The sequence below is a fragment of the Echeneis naucrates genome, chromosome 15 (genome assembly GCF_900963305.1).
Source record: "Echeneis naucrates chromosome 15, fEcheNa1.1, whole genome shotgun sequence".
In the NCBI taxonomy this organism is placed as follows: Eukaryota; Metazoa; Chordata; class Actinopteri; order Carangiformes; family Echeneidae; genus Echeneis; species Echeneis naucrates.
Window position 1 is genome coordinate 19,706,669 of NC_042525.1, and position 15,889 is coordinate 19,722,557.

The 15,889-nt window shown below is 40.5% G+C and overlaps 1 protein-coding gene across 1 annotated transcript in view; it reads left to right on the forward strand.

Moving 5' to 3' along the window:
* The first annotated feature begins 2,053 nt into the window (after positions 1 to 2,053).
* pdzd8 (PDZ domain containing 8) overlaps positions 2,054 to 15,889 on the forward strand; it is a 43,697-nt gene continuing 29,861 nt past the window's right edge. Inside the window, exon 1 of the mRNA XM_029520601.1 lies at positions 2,054 to 3,067. Coding sequence (XP_029376461.1) covers positions 2,184 to 3,067 — 884 coding nt within the window. The 5' untranslated portion in view covers positions 2,054 to 2,183. The remainder of the gene's footprint in view (positions 3,068 to 15,889) is intronic.

The following is a 15,889-nucleotide window of genomic DNA, read 5'->3' on the forward strand; positions in this document are numbered from 1 at the left end:
AAAGAGTTTGGTGAAAAAGTTTATGTTAACTATTTTGGATTATACTGATGTTGTCCATCAGACCACTTTTACTGTCAGAACACAGCTTCAGCCTCTTAATATCATCTACAACAATTGCTGAAAATTTGTCTTAAGGTGTCCATATTGAATTCATCACTGCTCCATCTATGAAACTCTGAATTGGTTTCCCCTGAATGCAAGAATACATTACCGCTGACTCCAGTCCATATACAAACTATACAATATACACTTGTAATGAACTTGTAAAGGACTTGAAAGAACAACTCTCAGACACAGGGATCAGTTCAGGCGTTAGTCTGGGTTTGGTACATCAGTTCTCAATCCACACAGCAGAAGCACAAAAAGAAGAGGCAAAAGTCAAGTCCAAACAATCCAAATAAAGTCAAAAACCAGGAGGAAGAGGAAACTAAGAGTGCTGGAACGTGAGACATGCTACAATGAACTGGCAAAGAACAAAAGGGTGATATGGGGTATATATAGACAGGGGAGGTGATTAGACAGACACAAGTGAGGCAAATTAAGGCAATCCAAGGAGCTGGAAAGATGAGGGAAAAGGAGGTAAGGTGACTTGAAATGATACAGAACTTGAGTATAAAAATAAAACAGGATGTGGCACACAAATACACACAGAAGACAGGGTGCATAGCCATGAACCTTTAACCCTGTAAATGTTGTATTTTCAGAACACTATATACGTAACCTTTATGTAAAAAATGTATTGTTTACCATTTCTTTTGCTTACTTATTTTGTTTGGGTATGCTGGGCCTACAAAAGCAATGAGGTGTGCCCCATTAACAAATTAAATATCATTTCACTACTTATCACAGCACAGTATTTTACCACATTACCAAGAACTATGGGCAGATAAACTGTTCGTAAGTACTAATGTCAGCGAAGAAACAGTGCCTCTCAGCAGATATCACACAAGCAGTTATATCATATTAACTTTTCTGTCTTGATTGAACAAAACCATTAAACATGCAAAGTGCAATGTTAAACATGCTCTATATAACCCGAAAGCAGCTATTCAGCAGGTGATGACCAGAGCTGCTCTATGTTCAGCAGAAAGTTTGGATCACTTTCCTTACATAGCTGCTTCAGCTCAAACATATTCTCAGGATGTCTGATCTGAGTGGCTCTGAGTTCACAGCACCTCTCCTGCACCAAAATGTCTGTTCATGAAGGGAGCAGTGATGTAGTGTGGCCTAACTATCACAAACAACTGGAACATGTTTGATGGACTGAGGCTTAACAACATACAGCTGTATGTGTTGGTGGATTCCACTAGAGGCGCACAGAGGAGAGACCACTAGTATCTAGATTCACTTTGCTGTCTCTACCTGGATGGCTTCACATCAAGGCGGGGTGACTTTCTTTCAGAATAATGCGAGAGTGGCTAGCTAAAAAAAAAAAAACAAACAAACAAAAAAACAGGACTTCATCATGTGTTTATAATGTTTATAATTACTTATTCATTGTAAGGCCTGTATATACGCCATAGAATTCTATAATTAATTTTACATAATTAAAATTGTAATGAATGTGAGCAATCAAGTCCACCATTACACCTGTTACACAATGTTTGTTTGTTTTTTTTTTGTTTTTTTTTTGCCATAATGCTACCTGCTTCTGTGTCTGAGCACAGAGATAACAACTCATTGTAATATGATACGTCGAAATTGCGCAATAACGGCTTCCTACATGAAGAGACACCATCAGTTGATAAACAGGAAGAGCCTCTTGTTTATGCAATTATTTATACGTTTCTGAGTTATAAGCAAATGTGTATTTGATACGTAGTTCTCGCTGTGTTAATCAAGGAAAATGTGTGTATTTTATTCGTTTATACCTTTTGAGTGCGCATCTTACTCCAGATAACCTTTTATATCCCATCGGCTGCTGCCTAAAGGTCAACTCAGGTCTTACCACAGGGGTAGTGATTAATCCTACAGGCCTCGAATGCAGCACACTCTGTATCCGTCATTACGCAAATCAACGGAGCCGCTCCGTCCAATCAGGTGAGGAGTCCGAAGCTCAGGATAGAAGCAGATGATATGGCAGCTTTGAGAGCGACCAGGTGGAACTTGCTTTGTTAATTCGGCGAAACGTTGAAGTATGAAGCCTCGCTGACGCCGACACGGTGTCTGGGCAGCTGCTCGAGATGATTTACTTGATGCTTATATCCGCGTTCACCGGAGCGGTTGTTACGTTGATATTACAGTTCTTACTGATATACCGGAGGAGCCCCGAGCCCGTAAGCAGGACAGTGCAGTATGTCAAAGTAATGCCCGATAACGCATTGAAGGATTACTTTAATACCCAACATGCCGAACCAGGACAGCAGCAGGACAGCACGACATCTGCTATACTCAAACAGCAAGAGGCCGTCGCGACGAGGCAGCAGGAAGCGGCTGTCACCGGCTGCAGCTTCAAACAACAGCCTCCGCCGCCGCCTCCACACAGCGAGCCCATTGATGCGACCAAACCGGAGACGTGTAATTTCTTAAACGCTATATTCTTGTTCCTGTTCAGAGAGCTTCGTGACACCCCTGTCGTTCGACACTGGCTCACCAAGAAAATCAAGGTGGAGTTCGAGGAGCTGTTGCAGACCAAGACGGCAGGTCGGCTACTAGAGGGACTCAGTCTCAGGGACATCTCCCTGGGGAATTCTCTGCCGGTCTTTAAAACGGCCACATTGATGAAGCCGCTGCATTTGGACGAGGACGGCATGCCGGAAGAACTCAACTTTGAGGTGGACATCGAATACAATGGCGGCTTTCACCTCGCCATCGACGTCGAGCTGGTGTTTGGGAAGTCAGCCTATCTATTTGTCAAAATGAGGCGCGTGGTAGGCAGACTGAGGCTGCAGTTCACGCGCATGCCCTTCTCTCATTGGTCCTTCTCCTTCCTGGAAGACCCCCTGGTGGATTTCGAGGTGAAGTCGCAGTTTGAGGGGAGACCTCTGCCTCAGCTCACCTCCATCATTGTCAACCAGTTGAAGCGGGTGATCAAAAAGAAGCACACCTTACCCAACTACAAAATCAGGTATGCTCCAAAGCTAAGTGTCCGCTTCCAGCAGCTCCAGCTCCAGAAAGCCCTCAACCAGCAACAGAAACAGTGAGGCCTGGAGAAGTGGTTGCTTTCCACCATGATGCATGTGAAACATCTCATACTGTTTTCTCAAATTAGATTAAAGCAATAAAACACATATATTAGAGGAATGAGGAATTATGCCTAAATGTGACATACCAGCCTGTACATCAACATTGTGTTCACTTTGCAAAACTGAAAGTAAAGTAAGTGTTTCTTGCTAACTGGAGGGACACTAACCATAGCTAGTAGTAGCTCGTTCTTTTATGCAGATCAAAACACATCTGACTGTCTACATATTACTCTTTATTCAAGCCATAGCACTGGTCATCTGGCCAGAGCTAGAGGTTACAATTCAAAATCTAAATAAACACAAGTTTGGACTGCTACAGGAGGCAATAAGTCGTCTTATCATGATAAGTCTTATCATGTTTCTGCAAAGGAAGTTTAACAAATACATTTTCCTCAGTCTTTGCATTTAGACAGCAGATAAAATCACAATGACAATGACTGATTGAAGAACTGCCACCAAATTTAGATATATAAAAATTTGTCAAATGTGTCCTCTAAACTGTCATCATAGATTTGATATGCTTCTTAAGGGTTTCTTTGACTTCTTGCAGCAGTGATTAGCTTCTTTGTTTGCAATTGTGTTATATTGTAGAACAATGGGATATAATCGATACCAGATCAGCAAACATGAACACATTGGCTTTTGTATGCACCAAATAATCTATAATTATACTTGCACAGTTAATTGAGATTTAGTAAATAGCATGTGATGGTCCTTCAAAAGGCTCCATTGAGTCCCTTGAAATTGCTACGGGGCTCTATGAATAATGGCTTTGGTTTCTTCACAAATGAGTTTTAGTACAAGACTTCCCTAGGACAGCAGTTATCCCAGTTGTTAGGGACTGGAGGAGTAACTAGATTCATTCGTTCATTTTCATTAATCTTCAACTGCTTATCCGTTTCCAGGTCAGGGGGTACTGGAGCCAATCCCAGCTCAAACTGGGCGTGGGCAGGGTACACACTGGACAGGTTGCCAGTACTTCACAGGGCCTTTTTGACATTTATTGAGCTAATGAGAATGTAGAAGTCTTCTGGCTCAGTGAAAAAAGAAAGCATTTCCAAAAAAGAAAGAAACTTTGATTATATTATCTTCCTGCTCTTATCTACTGAAAGGCCAAAGGCACAGATTGACCAATACCAGGAGAGCCAGAACACACAACCACTCACATTCACCCCTACGGACAATTTAGAGTTATAAATTAACCTAAAAATGCATGTCTTTGCGAGGAAACCCACGCAGGCATGGGGAGAACATGCAAACTTGGGCATAGAAAGGCCTTCTTATTGTGGGGCAACAGGGCTAACCACTATGCTCCTGTGCTGCCCCTAACTAGATTAAAAAAGAATTGACACAGTCGGTTTCTTAAGCACAGTCTGTATGTTTCCTAGTGTAGCACATTTGTTGTCAGAATCAGAAAGTTCTTTTTCAAAAAGCATCTACAGACAAATCTGTTGCTACATAGAAGACAGACCAGTCATACGTCTCTCTGGCCACGCTCAGTATCACTTTTACAACTGAAATGATCTCTGCCTGGGCAAAACATGTGATAAGAAGAAAATATTTATTGTGAATTCAGTTCTTTTATCATGCTGTGTAAGTGAACACAAAGAGGAGGAACAGACACAGATCTGAGACTAGACTGAAACAAGCTGGGTCTAGCCTGGAACAAGCTGGGACTACAGTGAAAACCAACTAAAGTTAGGATGAAAACCATCCGAGATTAGACTAAAAACCAGCTGAGTTGAGAGTGAAACCAGCTAAGACTAAACCAATCACTGAGCCTCGGCATGAGCCTCCTTCTGTCATCCTAGCTGTCACTCCCATTCTATCATGTCCTCTGTCACCCTCATTCTGTTATCCTTACTGTGTCATCCTCACTCTGTCACACTCCTTGTGGTCCCCATTCTGCAATATTCCTTCTGTCACCCTCACTCTGTCACACCACGCTCTCACACTTCTGTCTAAGAGCTTAAATGATTCCTTGAATAATTTAAGTACCTTGATTACAAAAAGTGATTGTGAAATTTCCTCTGCCTTGAGGAATCGGGAATTTTCAGAGCATGGTACTTTGGCTGGACTACAGGTGTCTCTCGTCACTCTCCATGTGCCAGCAAATACAAACAAATGCCCAAAAGCTGCTGTGTGGTAGGGTGCACTATTAACAAGGTAAAGAACCCTGATCTAAGTTTTTATAGCTTCCGACCAGGAAAAATTAGCCTTTAATATAAGAGAAGTGGATACAGGCAGCCCAACTTACACAGGACTTGGATTTTATCGCTCTTAGGCTAAATGATGAACCATAAACCAGACGACTCTGACTGCCTGGTCTTAAAGGCTGATGTGCAGCCGATGACAGCGCCTCTTGTCTTACTGCCTGTATCCACTTCTCTTGTCTTGAAGGCTATTTTTTTCTTAATTGCTCTTTAACTAATCCAATCCAATTAATCCAATTAATCAGTGGACTTTTCAGTCATTTACTCACTCACTCATCTTCATCCGCTTTATCCATATCTGGGTCGCGGAGCTGCTGGAGCCAAACCCAGCACACATCGGGCGAGGGGCGGGATACACCCTGGACAGGCCGCCAGTCCATCACAGGGCCAACACACAGGGACAAACAGAGACAAACAACCACTCACGCTCGCATTCACACCTACAGTAAATTTAACATCGCCAGTTAACCTTTACATACACGACTTTGGACGGTGGGATGAAACCGGAGTACCCGGAAGAAAACCACGCAGACATGGGGATAACATGCAAACACAGAAAGGACCCAGGCCGGGAACCAAACCCACAACCTTCTTATAGAAAGCCAGCGCTAACCACTACGCCGCCATGCTGCCCTGCCAGTAGAATACTCTATTACTAAAATATCTGATATCAACAACCCTACTCCTGACACTCCCACTCTGTCATCCTCACTCTGTCACTCTCTTTGTCGTTCCTACTCTGTGAAGTTCCTTCTGTCCCCTTCACTGTCACACTCCTTCTGTCACCATTACTCTCTGACCCCCACTCTGTTACACTCCTTTTGTCACTCTCACTCTGTCACTCCTGTGGCGCCCACTGTGTGACGCCCACTCTGTCGCCCTCACTCTATCTATACTGTGTATGCTGTCTCACTCACTCTGTCACATTCCTGTCACACTCACTTTTTAACCCCCACTGTCATCCTCACCCTGTCATCTATGAACTCAGTGTAGCTGTGATGGACAGGTGAAAAGTGTTTTTATAATGTAGATGACTATGGACTATGCATTAATTAATGCCACATGTATTTCTTTTGACTTTTATTATTGGACAAAGTTCAAATCAATCTAATGTAATTTGTTTACTATACATGTATACTTAGCCAAATCTTTCTTACTGTTCCTAACTGAAAGTAGACATTAGAATTTAGTTTGAAGAAGTGAGAGAAGAAAGGGAATTAGAAAGTTAGCTTGAGAGTGTGCACAAGAGAAAGATAAAAAACAGAAACTTGTGTTGTCCAGCCTAAATTTTCATTTTACCTGACCATGACACCATGAACTTTTAGCATACTCCGATTGACTGACTGTTTTCTTACGTCTGTGCTCTGTCTATTGACTTGAGTCGATGTTAACCTGACTTTTGTGTTAGTCCTGTCAAGGTTCCTTCCCCTCTGTTATCAGGGGGAGACTGGTTGATTATGTAATTTCCTGTCAGTTATCATGATGCAGTGTTTCCTGTTCTCTTTACTTTTCTCTCTAACACCTACAGTTAGGTTTTGTCATTGTTTAGTGGAGTCAAATATGCCTGTGGGGGGAGGACTCGACTAGATATTACTTTGTTTGACATTATACTTCAGTCAGAAATAATATCATGACTGATATAATATATAGTCATATATAATACTATGTTGATCCCCCCCACCAAAACAGCCCTGACCCATTGAAGCCTGGACTCCTCTAGACCGCTGAAGGTGAGCTGTGGTATCAGGACCAAAACATTAGCATTATCCCAGCAAGTCCTGTAAGTTGCAAGGTGGAAATTTTTCATTGCCATAATCACCAAATATTTTGCTCCTGGAGGGATATGTTGTTTCTTTAACAACTCCATAAAGAATTTGCTGTAGACCTGCTCTGTGTGTACCAAGTACCATGATGTAACTTTGTTATGATTTGGCACTATAAAAATACATTTGGTTTGATTTTGATGTGGAGCCTTCATGGATCAGACTTATTTGTGTAGCACATCCCACAGATGCTCGATTGGATAGATATGGGGAATTTGGAGCCAAGTCAAGAACTTGAACCAGTTGTTGTTCCTCAAACTTAGACTTTTTCTAAATATTTCTAATGTTTAGGTTGGTCCTGCCTGTCAAAGTGACATCCAAAAGAACCTGATCCATCAGACAAGGTTGCTATCTTCCATTGCTCTGTTATTCTGTTTATTACTCATTGTATGAGCTATTGTTGGTGGGCAGGGGACAGCAGGGACACCCTGAAGGGTCTGCAGCTACAAAACAAACGGATATACTGTGTGTTCTGACACCTATCTGTCAGAACCAGCATGAACTTCTTCAACAGTTTGAGCTACAGTAGTTTTTCTGTTAGATCAGACCACAAGGTCTAGCTGTCATCCCACAGAACTGATTCAGTCACCCATATGCCACAGTTTGGTTCTTGTCAAAGTCTATGACAACCTCACACTTGACCATTTTTTTTTTCTGCGTCAACATCAACTTCAGGGCAAAATATTCACTGGCTGTTTTAGAGATCCACCCACTTGACAGTGTTGATAATGTTATGGCTGATAGGTGTAGGAAACCAAAACATTTAATTTTGCAATGTATGATGTTATATATTGATAAAAAATTTTGCAGCCCTGCAACTAATATTTCTGTTTTGTTTACTGTACACTGTACCTCAGCATGTGGCAATTGGAACTTTGATAAATAACCTCCCCCCCAATAATACTTTGTGTTTGAGCTGGACTTTAAAATGTCCTCCAGAAAGGCTGATGTGAGTAGCAGTTACAATGGTTCATTAAGAGAGCCAACAATATAAACATTAAGCGTGAAGTCACTGCCTCTTCGTTATGTGGTTGAGTGCTGCGGCAAATAGAAGGGCTCTGTGTATGAGAATGTGTACTGCCAGTGATCATGCAGAGTGTGATGAGATGATGTAATGAAGAGCAGCCTCAGAGAATGAAAACTGGTCCTTGGGATTTACTGAATTGCACAGATGGTAGTTCTGTGTAGCGGAGGGCAGGGACAACAGCCAGCTGGAGGTAATCCAGGCATTACAGCACCCATGTACCCATGTACATTTTCAGATCCTGCTATGGGGGAATACTGTTGAAAGCCAAATCTGTGAGCATTTTACTTTGATCCAGTCTTCTTAATTCCCTTTTTGTTCAGTGGACTAAAGGGGAGTCTTGGAAAGAACTTATGCTTACGAAAGTTTTGTCTTGTGCTTTATAAAGTTGTAGGGGCGGGACTTGAGACGAAGGTGCGCGTGGTTTACACGAAAGTTGTATTCTCAATCCTGAAATTTATGTGGGTTGGTCAGAAATGTCTACATTTACGGGCACACATACACATACTTGTACGTATGTGTGTGCGTGTGTGTGCATGCGTGAGAGAGAGAGAGAGAAGAAACTGTGATAATGGGAAACGCGATGAGGGCTGCATGCAGCTCCGTCTGTCTGTTACGAATCAAAAGCGGGGCAGATTTAGGTTATAAAAAGCTATTTTAAAATGATGCAGTAGTGTGGATGTAGCGTAACTTTTTATTGCTAATCAAATCAGATTTATTCATATAGCGCCAAATCATAACAGACACGAGACACTTTACTCATAGAGCAGGTCTAGATCAAAGCCTTTATAAAATAATTTAAAGAGACCCAACAGATCCCCCGCTAAGCAAGCACTTGGTGACAGTGGCAAGGAAAACCTTCCTTTAAGAGGCAGAAACTTCAGGCAGAACCAGGCTTGGGGCATGCAAAAGGGAGCAAGAAAGAGAGGTGCTCAGTCCTTCCCTATAGCAGCAGAGCTAAAGAGTAGATGGCCTTTAACTTTTTAACAATAAGCTCTGCCATACAGAAAGGTTTTAAGCCTGGTCTTGAAAATTGCTTAGGAGTCTGTCCCCCGGACGGATACTAGAAGTTGGTTCCATAGAAGAGGAGCCTGATAGCTGAAAGATCTGCTTCCCAATTTACTCTTGAAGATGCTAGGAACCACAAGTAAACTTCCATCTAGAGAGCGGAGTGGCCTCCTACTACTACTACTTTATATGTTAACAGAAAGATTTTAAATTCTATTTAGAATTTTACCGGCAGCCAATGAAGAGCAGCTAACACAGGAGAGATGTGATCTGTTTTCCTAGTTCCTGTTAATATTCGTGCAGCAGCATTCGAAAACAACTGATGGCCTTTCAGAGATTTGTTTGGACATCCAGATAGTAATGTGTTACAGTAGTCCAGGGTATATGTTACGAATGTATGGACTAGGTTTTCTGCATCCTCTTAAGAGAGGATGTTTCTCATTTTCCTAATGTTTCGCAGGTGAAAGAAAGCTCCCCTACTGACTTGTTTTATGTGAGGGACAAAGGACATGTCCTGGTCAAAAGTTACTCTGAGATTTCTTACAGTGGAGCTGGAAGTCAAACTAATACCATCCAGACAGATTAGATTATCAGATATCGTTTCTCTGAGGTGCTTAGGACAGAGTACAATCACTTCAGTTTTGTCAGAATTTAGGCAAAAAAAGTTACGGGTCATCCAGACTTCTGCAGACACGTTCATCTTCAAGACATGTCTACAGTGTAGCTATCTGAGTAACTTCATACAGCTGAGTATCATCCGCATAAAAGTGAAAATTTATGCTGTACTTCCTGATAATGTTGCCCGAAGGAAGCAGATATAGAGTGAAGAGAATTGCTCCAAGTACTGAACCCTGTTGGACTCCATAACTGAATACAGTACATGAGGAGGAGCTATTGTTAACATGTCTGTCTGATAAACAGGAATTAAGTAAATCCAGAATGAAGGGCTCAGTTAAGTAGAAAATCTCTTTAAGAAGGCTAGTTGGTACTGAGTCTAAAAGACAGGTATTGACCGGTTTAGATGATGAAACAATAGAAGCTAGTTCTGAGAGATTCAGAGGTGAGAATGATTCTAGATGTGCAATAGGCATTGCAGTTGATTCAGGAGTTGCTGTATTCAGTAGAAGATTACTGTCTAACTCAGGTAAGAGCTGATGGATTCTTTCTGATTGTTACAATTTCATTGGTAATTTCTGTCAGCCTGGCTACAGTGCTGAAGAGAAACCTGGGTTTTAGGATTGTTGCTATTGAATAGTTCAGTGATCAAGTATTCTACTGAAAGTTTCATCGAATAATCGAGTAATCAGATAAAATATTTTTGTTTAGTTAAAGAGCAATTATAAATATACATGACAAAATATGACATTTCACTTAATAATGAACAATTGCTTTCCTTTTTTAGACAATCAACATTTATTGATCTTTATCATCACTTTCGTTGTCGTCACATCTTTCTTCCATAGTGAGAGGCCATTTATGCCCTGCCCACACCGGAGGGGAAAATAATAAAGCGCTCTCCATTGACTTTGTATTGTGTGACGGTGTCTCTTGTCACTCTGTGTGCCATTAACGTAAACAAATGCCGAAAAGCTTCTCTGTGGTAGGGTGCACTACTAACAGGGAAAAGAACCCTGATCTAAGTTTTTATAAGCTGCTGAACAGAAAAATTTGCCTTTAAGACAAGAGACGTGGATACAGGCAGTAAGACGAGTTAGTAGTGCACCCTACCACACTACACACAGCAGCTTTTGGGCATTTGTTTGTCTGCTGGCACATGGAGAGTGACGAGACACCTGTAGTCCGGGCAAATTACCATGCTCTGTAAAAATTAAACGATTCCTCAAGGCAGAGGAAATTCCTCCACGATTTTTTTTTTGTAATCAAGGTACTCAAATTGTTTGAGGAATTGTGTCAGCCTTTCTGAGGTCGTTCTTTTTTTTTTTTTTTTCTTCCCCTACTTGTGCTGAATAATATGAGCTTCTGGCACGTCAGAGATTTTTTTTTTATACATTTTTAAGCTTTCTTTCCATGCTCGATGAGACTCTTCCAAGTTGCTTTCTAATTTCTGTGACATCTGCTTTAAGGCATGAATTTGAGAGCTATACCACAGAGCCAGCCTCCCCTGTTTTATAACTTTCTTTTTGAGAGGGGCAGCATGATCAAGATTTGAACACAGTGTGGCCATAGTGCTAATCACAAGGTCGTCAACCTGTGTATGGGAGAAATCCCCATTTGAATTTAGACATGGCCTTGGTGGAGATGATGACCGAATGTTCTCTTTAATTGTAGCCACAGCATCTTCAGATAAACATCTTCTATAGCTGAATTTATTCATCGATGCTATGCAGTCAGTTAAAGTAAAGTCAAATGTTATGAGGTAATCGTCAGTCAAGAGAAAGTTTTGAGGAAACATTGTTAACTTGTCAATTTCAATGCCATATATCAGAACAAGGTCAAGTATATGATTCACATGCTGGAAAAGCCAACTGAATCTAGTAATGAAAGAAATACAGAACTAAGGCTGTCACTTTCTACATCTACATGTATATTGAAATCTCCCAGTATAACGAGTTTATCTTCCTGACTTCATCTAACTGAGTACTAACTCTGGTTAGTTATTTATATAAAATTCACCCTCACGCATTTGTCATATTTTGTAGACACCCAAACAGCTCTCTCTCTTGTCTTTTTTACGGGGCTGTAAACATGTTCGCATTAGAGCTGGACATTTTAACTATGGGGTCTGACCAAGTGTCAGTCCTTTGATGTGACCCATTTGTGATCTGCTGTTGACATGTTGAGTTATTTTTACCTCATCTTGGATTTAAGACTTGAAGCAAGAGAGTAAGACCATAAATTCATTAGGACAACATTTCTTTAGCTAATTAAACAAGTAAGAAATGGGGCTATTTTAGAATGGACTTCAATATTTATGCTTTTCTATGCCCAGATATTGGATGGAAGCAGCCAAAGTGGTCAAATACTTGTGTTGTATTGCTGCTCTTGATCAGGAGAATTGCTCTGTTGCTGTTGGTAAATAGTAATTAAAATCATTCATTATCAGGAGTTAAGATGGCCAGAAGAGAGCCAGGGACAAAGGACACAAAGTTTGTTCATGCGACAAAAAGTATCAGATTTTCTAATGAACAATTTTCAACAAGTCAAAATAATTTTTGTCCAATTCATATTGTAATTATGCTCATCAACTGTCCACTGACGCCCTCCTGCCCTGTGGGTAGAGGCATTGCCATCCTTTTTCTACACTTATGAATTGTTCAATAAATGTATGTTCTTTTTTGACCACTTTCTGTCAGAAGGAGAAGGTTGACAGCACCTCAGCAAACAAACAGCTGGCCTTTTTAAAAGGATCACATTTCCTTCTCAGTTCAGCCTTGTGTTTGTCCCACAGAGAGGAGACTTGTGCGTTAAATTGATTGTCACTGTAGTTCAACTGCCATTTTGGCTGTTAGTCTGGGACTGACAAAAAAAATAGACAGTTGGCTGGAGCTTCAAGCAGCACAATAGTTGAATGATAATGTTGAAAGGCAGACTGACAAGTGGTTTTTCATTATATAACATGTCTACATCCTGTATTAATACAGTGAATGTATCAAAGCATTCAGCCCGTAGAGAAATGTCCACAGCCTATATTCAGAAATGGGCTCTTAAAACCAGTGAGGATTTTTTGGATTTTGTAATGCTACAAAGATGCAGTCAGAAGAGAGCTTCTCCAACTGACCTGTTGTTACCTGAACACCAGAAATAAGCCTGAGGGAGAAGATATAAAACTATACTGAGATATTTTTATGTCTTAAAACCACAAATACACTTTCTTATGAATATTGACACTGGAAAATGGTCAAATACGGGACCTTTATAATCATCTGCTTCTATAGAATGTACTGTGAACGCTAACCCCCTAACCCTATGCCTATAATTCTAATCCTAACACAATCACAACTGACTGTTACAGCTGTTAACCGACTGGAGGCCCAAATGATTATTGACATGTTTCTGAGCTAACCATATGCAAGGGTTTTATAGCTGCTTCTTGGACACTAAACTGACTATCTTAAATTATTAATATGATGTGGACAGATGACTGTTATACTGGGAGATGCTGGAAGATGCTGTTAGCTGTCTAATTGCCCTACTTAAGACTCCATGGGAACAGTTGTGATCACTACTTAGCCATCTGTGCTGTTTTATATAAACCTAATGTTCTAGTAGAGATTAAAGATGAAAGGCACCAAAATGATCGCATTTGTTATTGTTCTTACAATTGACTTTATTCTTATTAAATGACTGAGAAACAGTCAGCCAATCAGTAATGATGTTCAGATTATCTCTTTTAGTTGGCTGACTGAGTTGTTACTAGGGTAGATCAGAACAGAGCAGATGTAAAACTACACAGATGTTTGTTATTCTATTTTTAATTTTTAATCAATATCAACTACCAAATATGCACCCTTTCAACTGATTGTACATGCATGACTACTTCCTCATGTCAAACAAAAGAGTATAATAAATAAAGACCTGTCCTCGTCATTGTTATAGGAAAAAGTGTTTGAAAACTGCCAAGAATTTACTGTAAGCAACCCCTGATGACAGAAACTGTTCATGTCATTTTATAAAGAAAAGTCAAGTAAAAGCCAAACTCTTGGCCATGATGTAACTTAATTATTCATTCAACTCTGTCACTTGATCAATCAGCCAGTCAGTCACTGACATAGTAATGTAATGTTGAGTTGTGTCTGTTCCAGCAAATAATAGTGCATTGTGTGGAGGCCACATTTTACCTGTTACAATCCTCATCTTTAATTCATTGCCTGGACTATCATGCTTTATCTTAATACCATGTTCTACAAAAGCAGGCCTTAACTTCTACAAAAACAGGCCTTAATTTAAGTGCCCTTAACTTGGACAGCAATGATGGACTACATAATTCTCTTTAACAGTGTTAATTCATGATGACTGAATGCTTAGTCGACTTGCTGAGCGGATGTAGCTGGCACGGACTAAAAAGGGTCTGTGGCAGCCAGGCTTAAACCAGGGGATCTTCATAGCTCTCCTGCTCCTGGTCAATCTGTGCCTTTGGCCTTTCAGTGGATAAGAGCAGGAAGATAATCAAAGCTTTTTGATCAAAGTGTCTTTCTTTTTGGAAATGCTTTCTTTTTTTCTGAGCCAGAAGAATTCTATATTCTCATTAGTTCAACTGTCAAATAGGCCCTGCGATGCTCTGGCAACCTGTCCAGGGTGTACCCCGCCCTTGCCCAGTGTCCAGTGCGAGCTGGGATAGGCTCCAGCAACCCCGCTACCTGGAAACGGATAAGCGGTAGAAGATGAATGAATGAATAAACTGATGAATAAACAAATAAGCAGATTGAGTTTGAATTTACCATAAACAGAAAAATAAATGTCTTTTTCCATGCCTTTAAGATTAGAGGAAGTAAGATCATCCTTGGGGCTCTGTGTGGTTGTCACTTTGATCAGCAGCACTGTAAATCAGTTGAGCAGAGAAAGTAGAATCATTGGAGAAGTGAATAGTTCTTTATAAATGCAGTGTTAGATCTGAGCCTCCAGAAACCCTGTTTCAAAATCAATTCTTTTCATCAATTTTTCCATTTTCTTGTAGTCCTTTGAGTCTGTTGCTATATGTCAACAACAGTTACTGACTGTAACTGTACAACAGTAAATGGTAACTGTCTGTCCTTCTACAAAGAAGTGATGCCTGCGAGCAAAATCATCAACACAAGATAGCAGAAATTAAAGTAGCAGTAAAAACGGTAGGCCATATTGTTGTCATGCCATGTTAATCATGTTCAGAAACCAAACCATTGCGTTGTAAAGGTAATTAAAGACATAACTTGTTTTCAAGGCCACATACTCAGTAACTGTGTATGTTGAACTTTATACATCATCTGTTCTGCTCTGGCCCTCATTCTTGTGATTTAAAATTATTTCTTAGTTCATTGTGCGATGTAAGCACAGCAATGGATATTGAATTATTGACCATTGTGACATCTTATTAATTTTTCACAAGGAGAGAAGTGGTCTGGACCTGATGCATCGGCCGTCATCAATAGCTTGTATCTGATCAGTGTGTGAAATTTCACTGGCTTATTATATCCTGACTGTCACAATGGCAATAACATCAGTCTCATCAGTATAGTGGATGACTGACCAAAATAAATTCCACTATTTAGAGTATCAGGAACCTCGGGACAATGGCAGTAGCACCAGCAGCTCAGAATAGCAAAAGGCAGGTGGTTGCTCCCAGAAATCAGGCTTCTACTTTGACTTCTACTGACTGCTTTTATGAAGACACAAAAGGCTGCATTTACACAGCCTGTTCTCCATATAGTACCAAACCAAATAGAAATGTTTGGCACAATTCACTGTGACTAAAGGGCTGTCCACACCAAGAACTATAACGATAACTATAAATATATAGTTATAAAAATCATTCTTAACTCAAGTGGATGGCAGCATCCACACTACAACTATAACGACAACGATAGTGGTGGACAATATCGTTCAGATCACTTTCAGAGCAATTTGATGAACGTTTAAAAACACTGACAGCCAATCAAAATCCATCAGGAACAACAGGTCGAGAAGTTCTTCACATCAGTA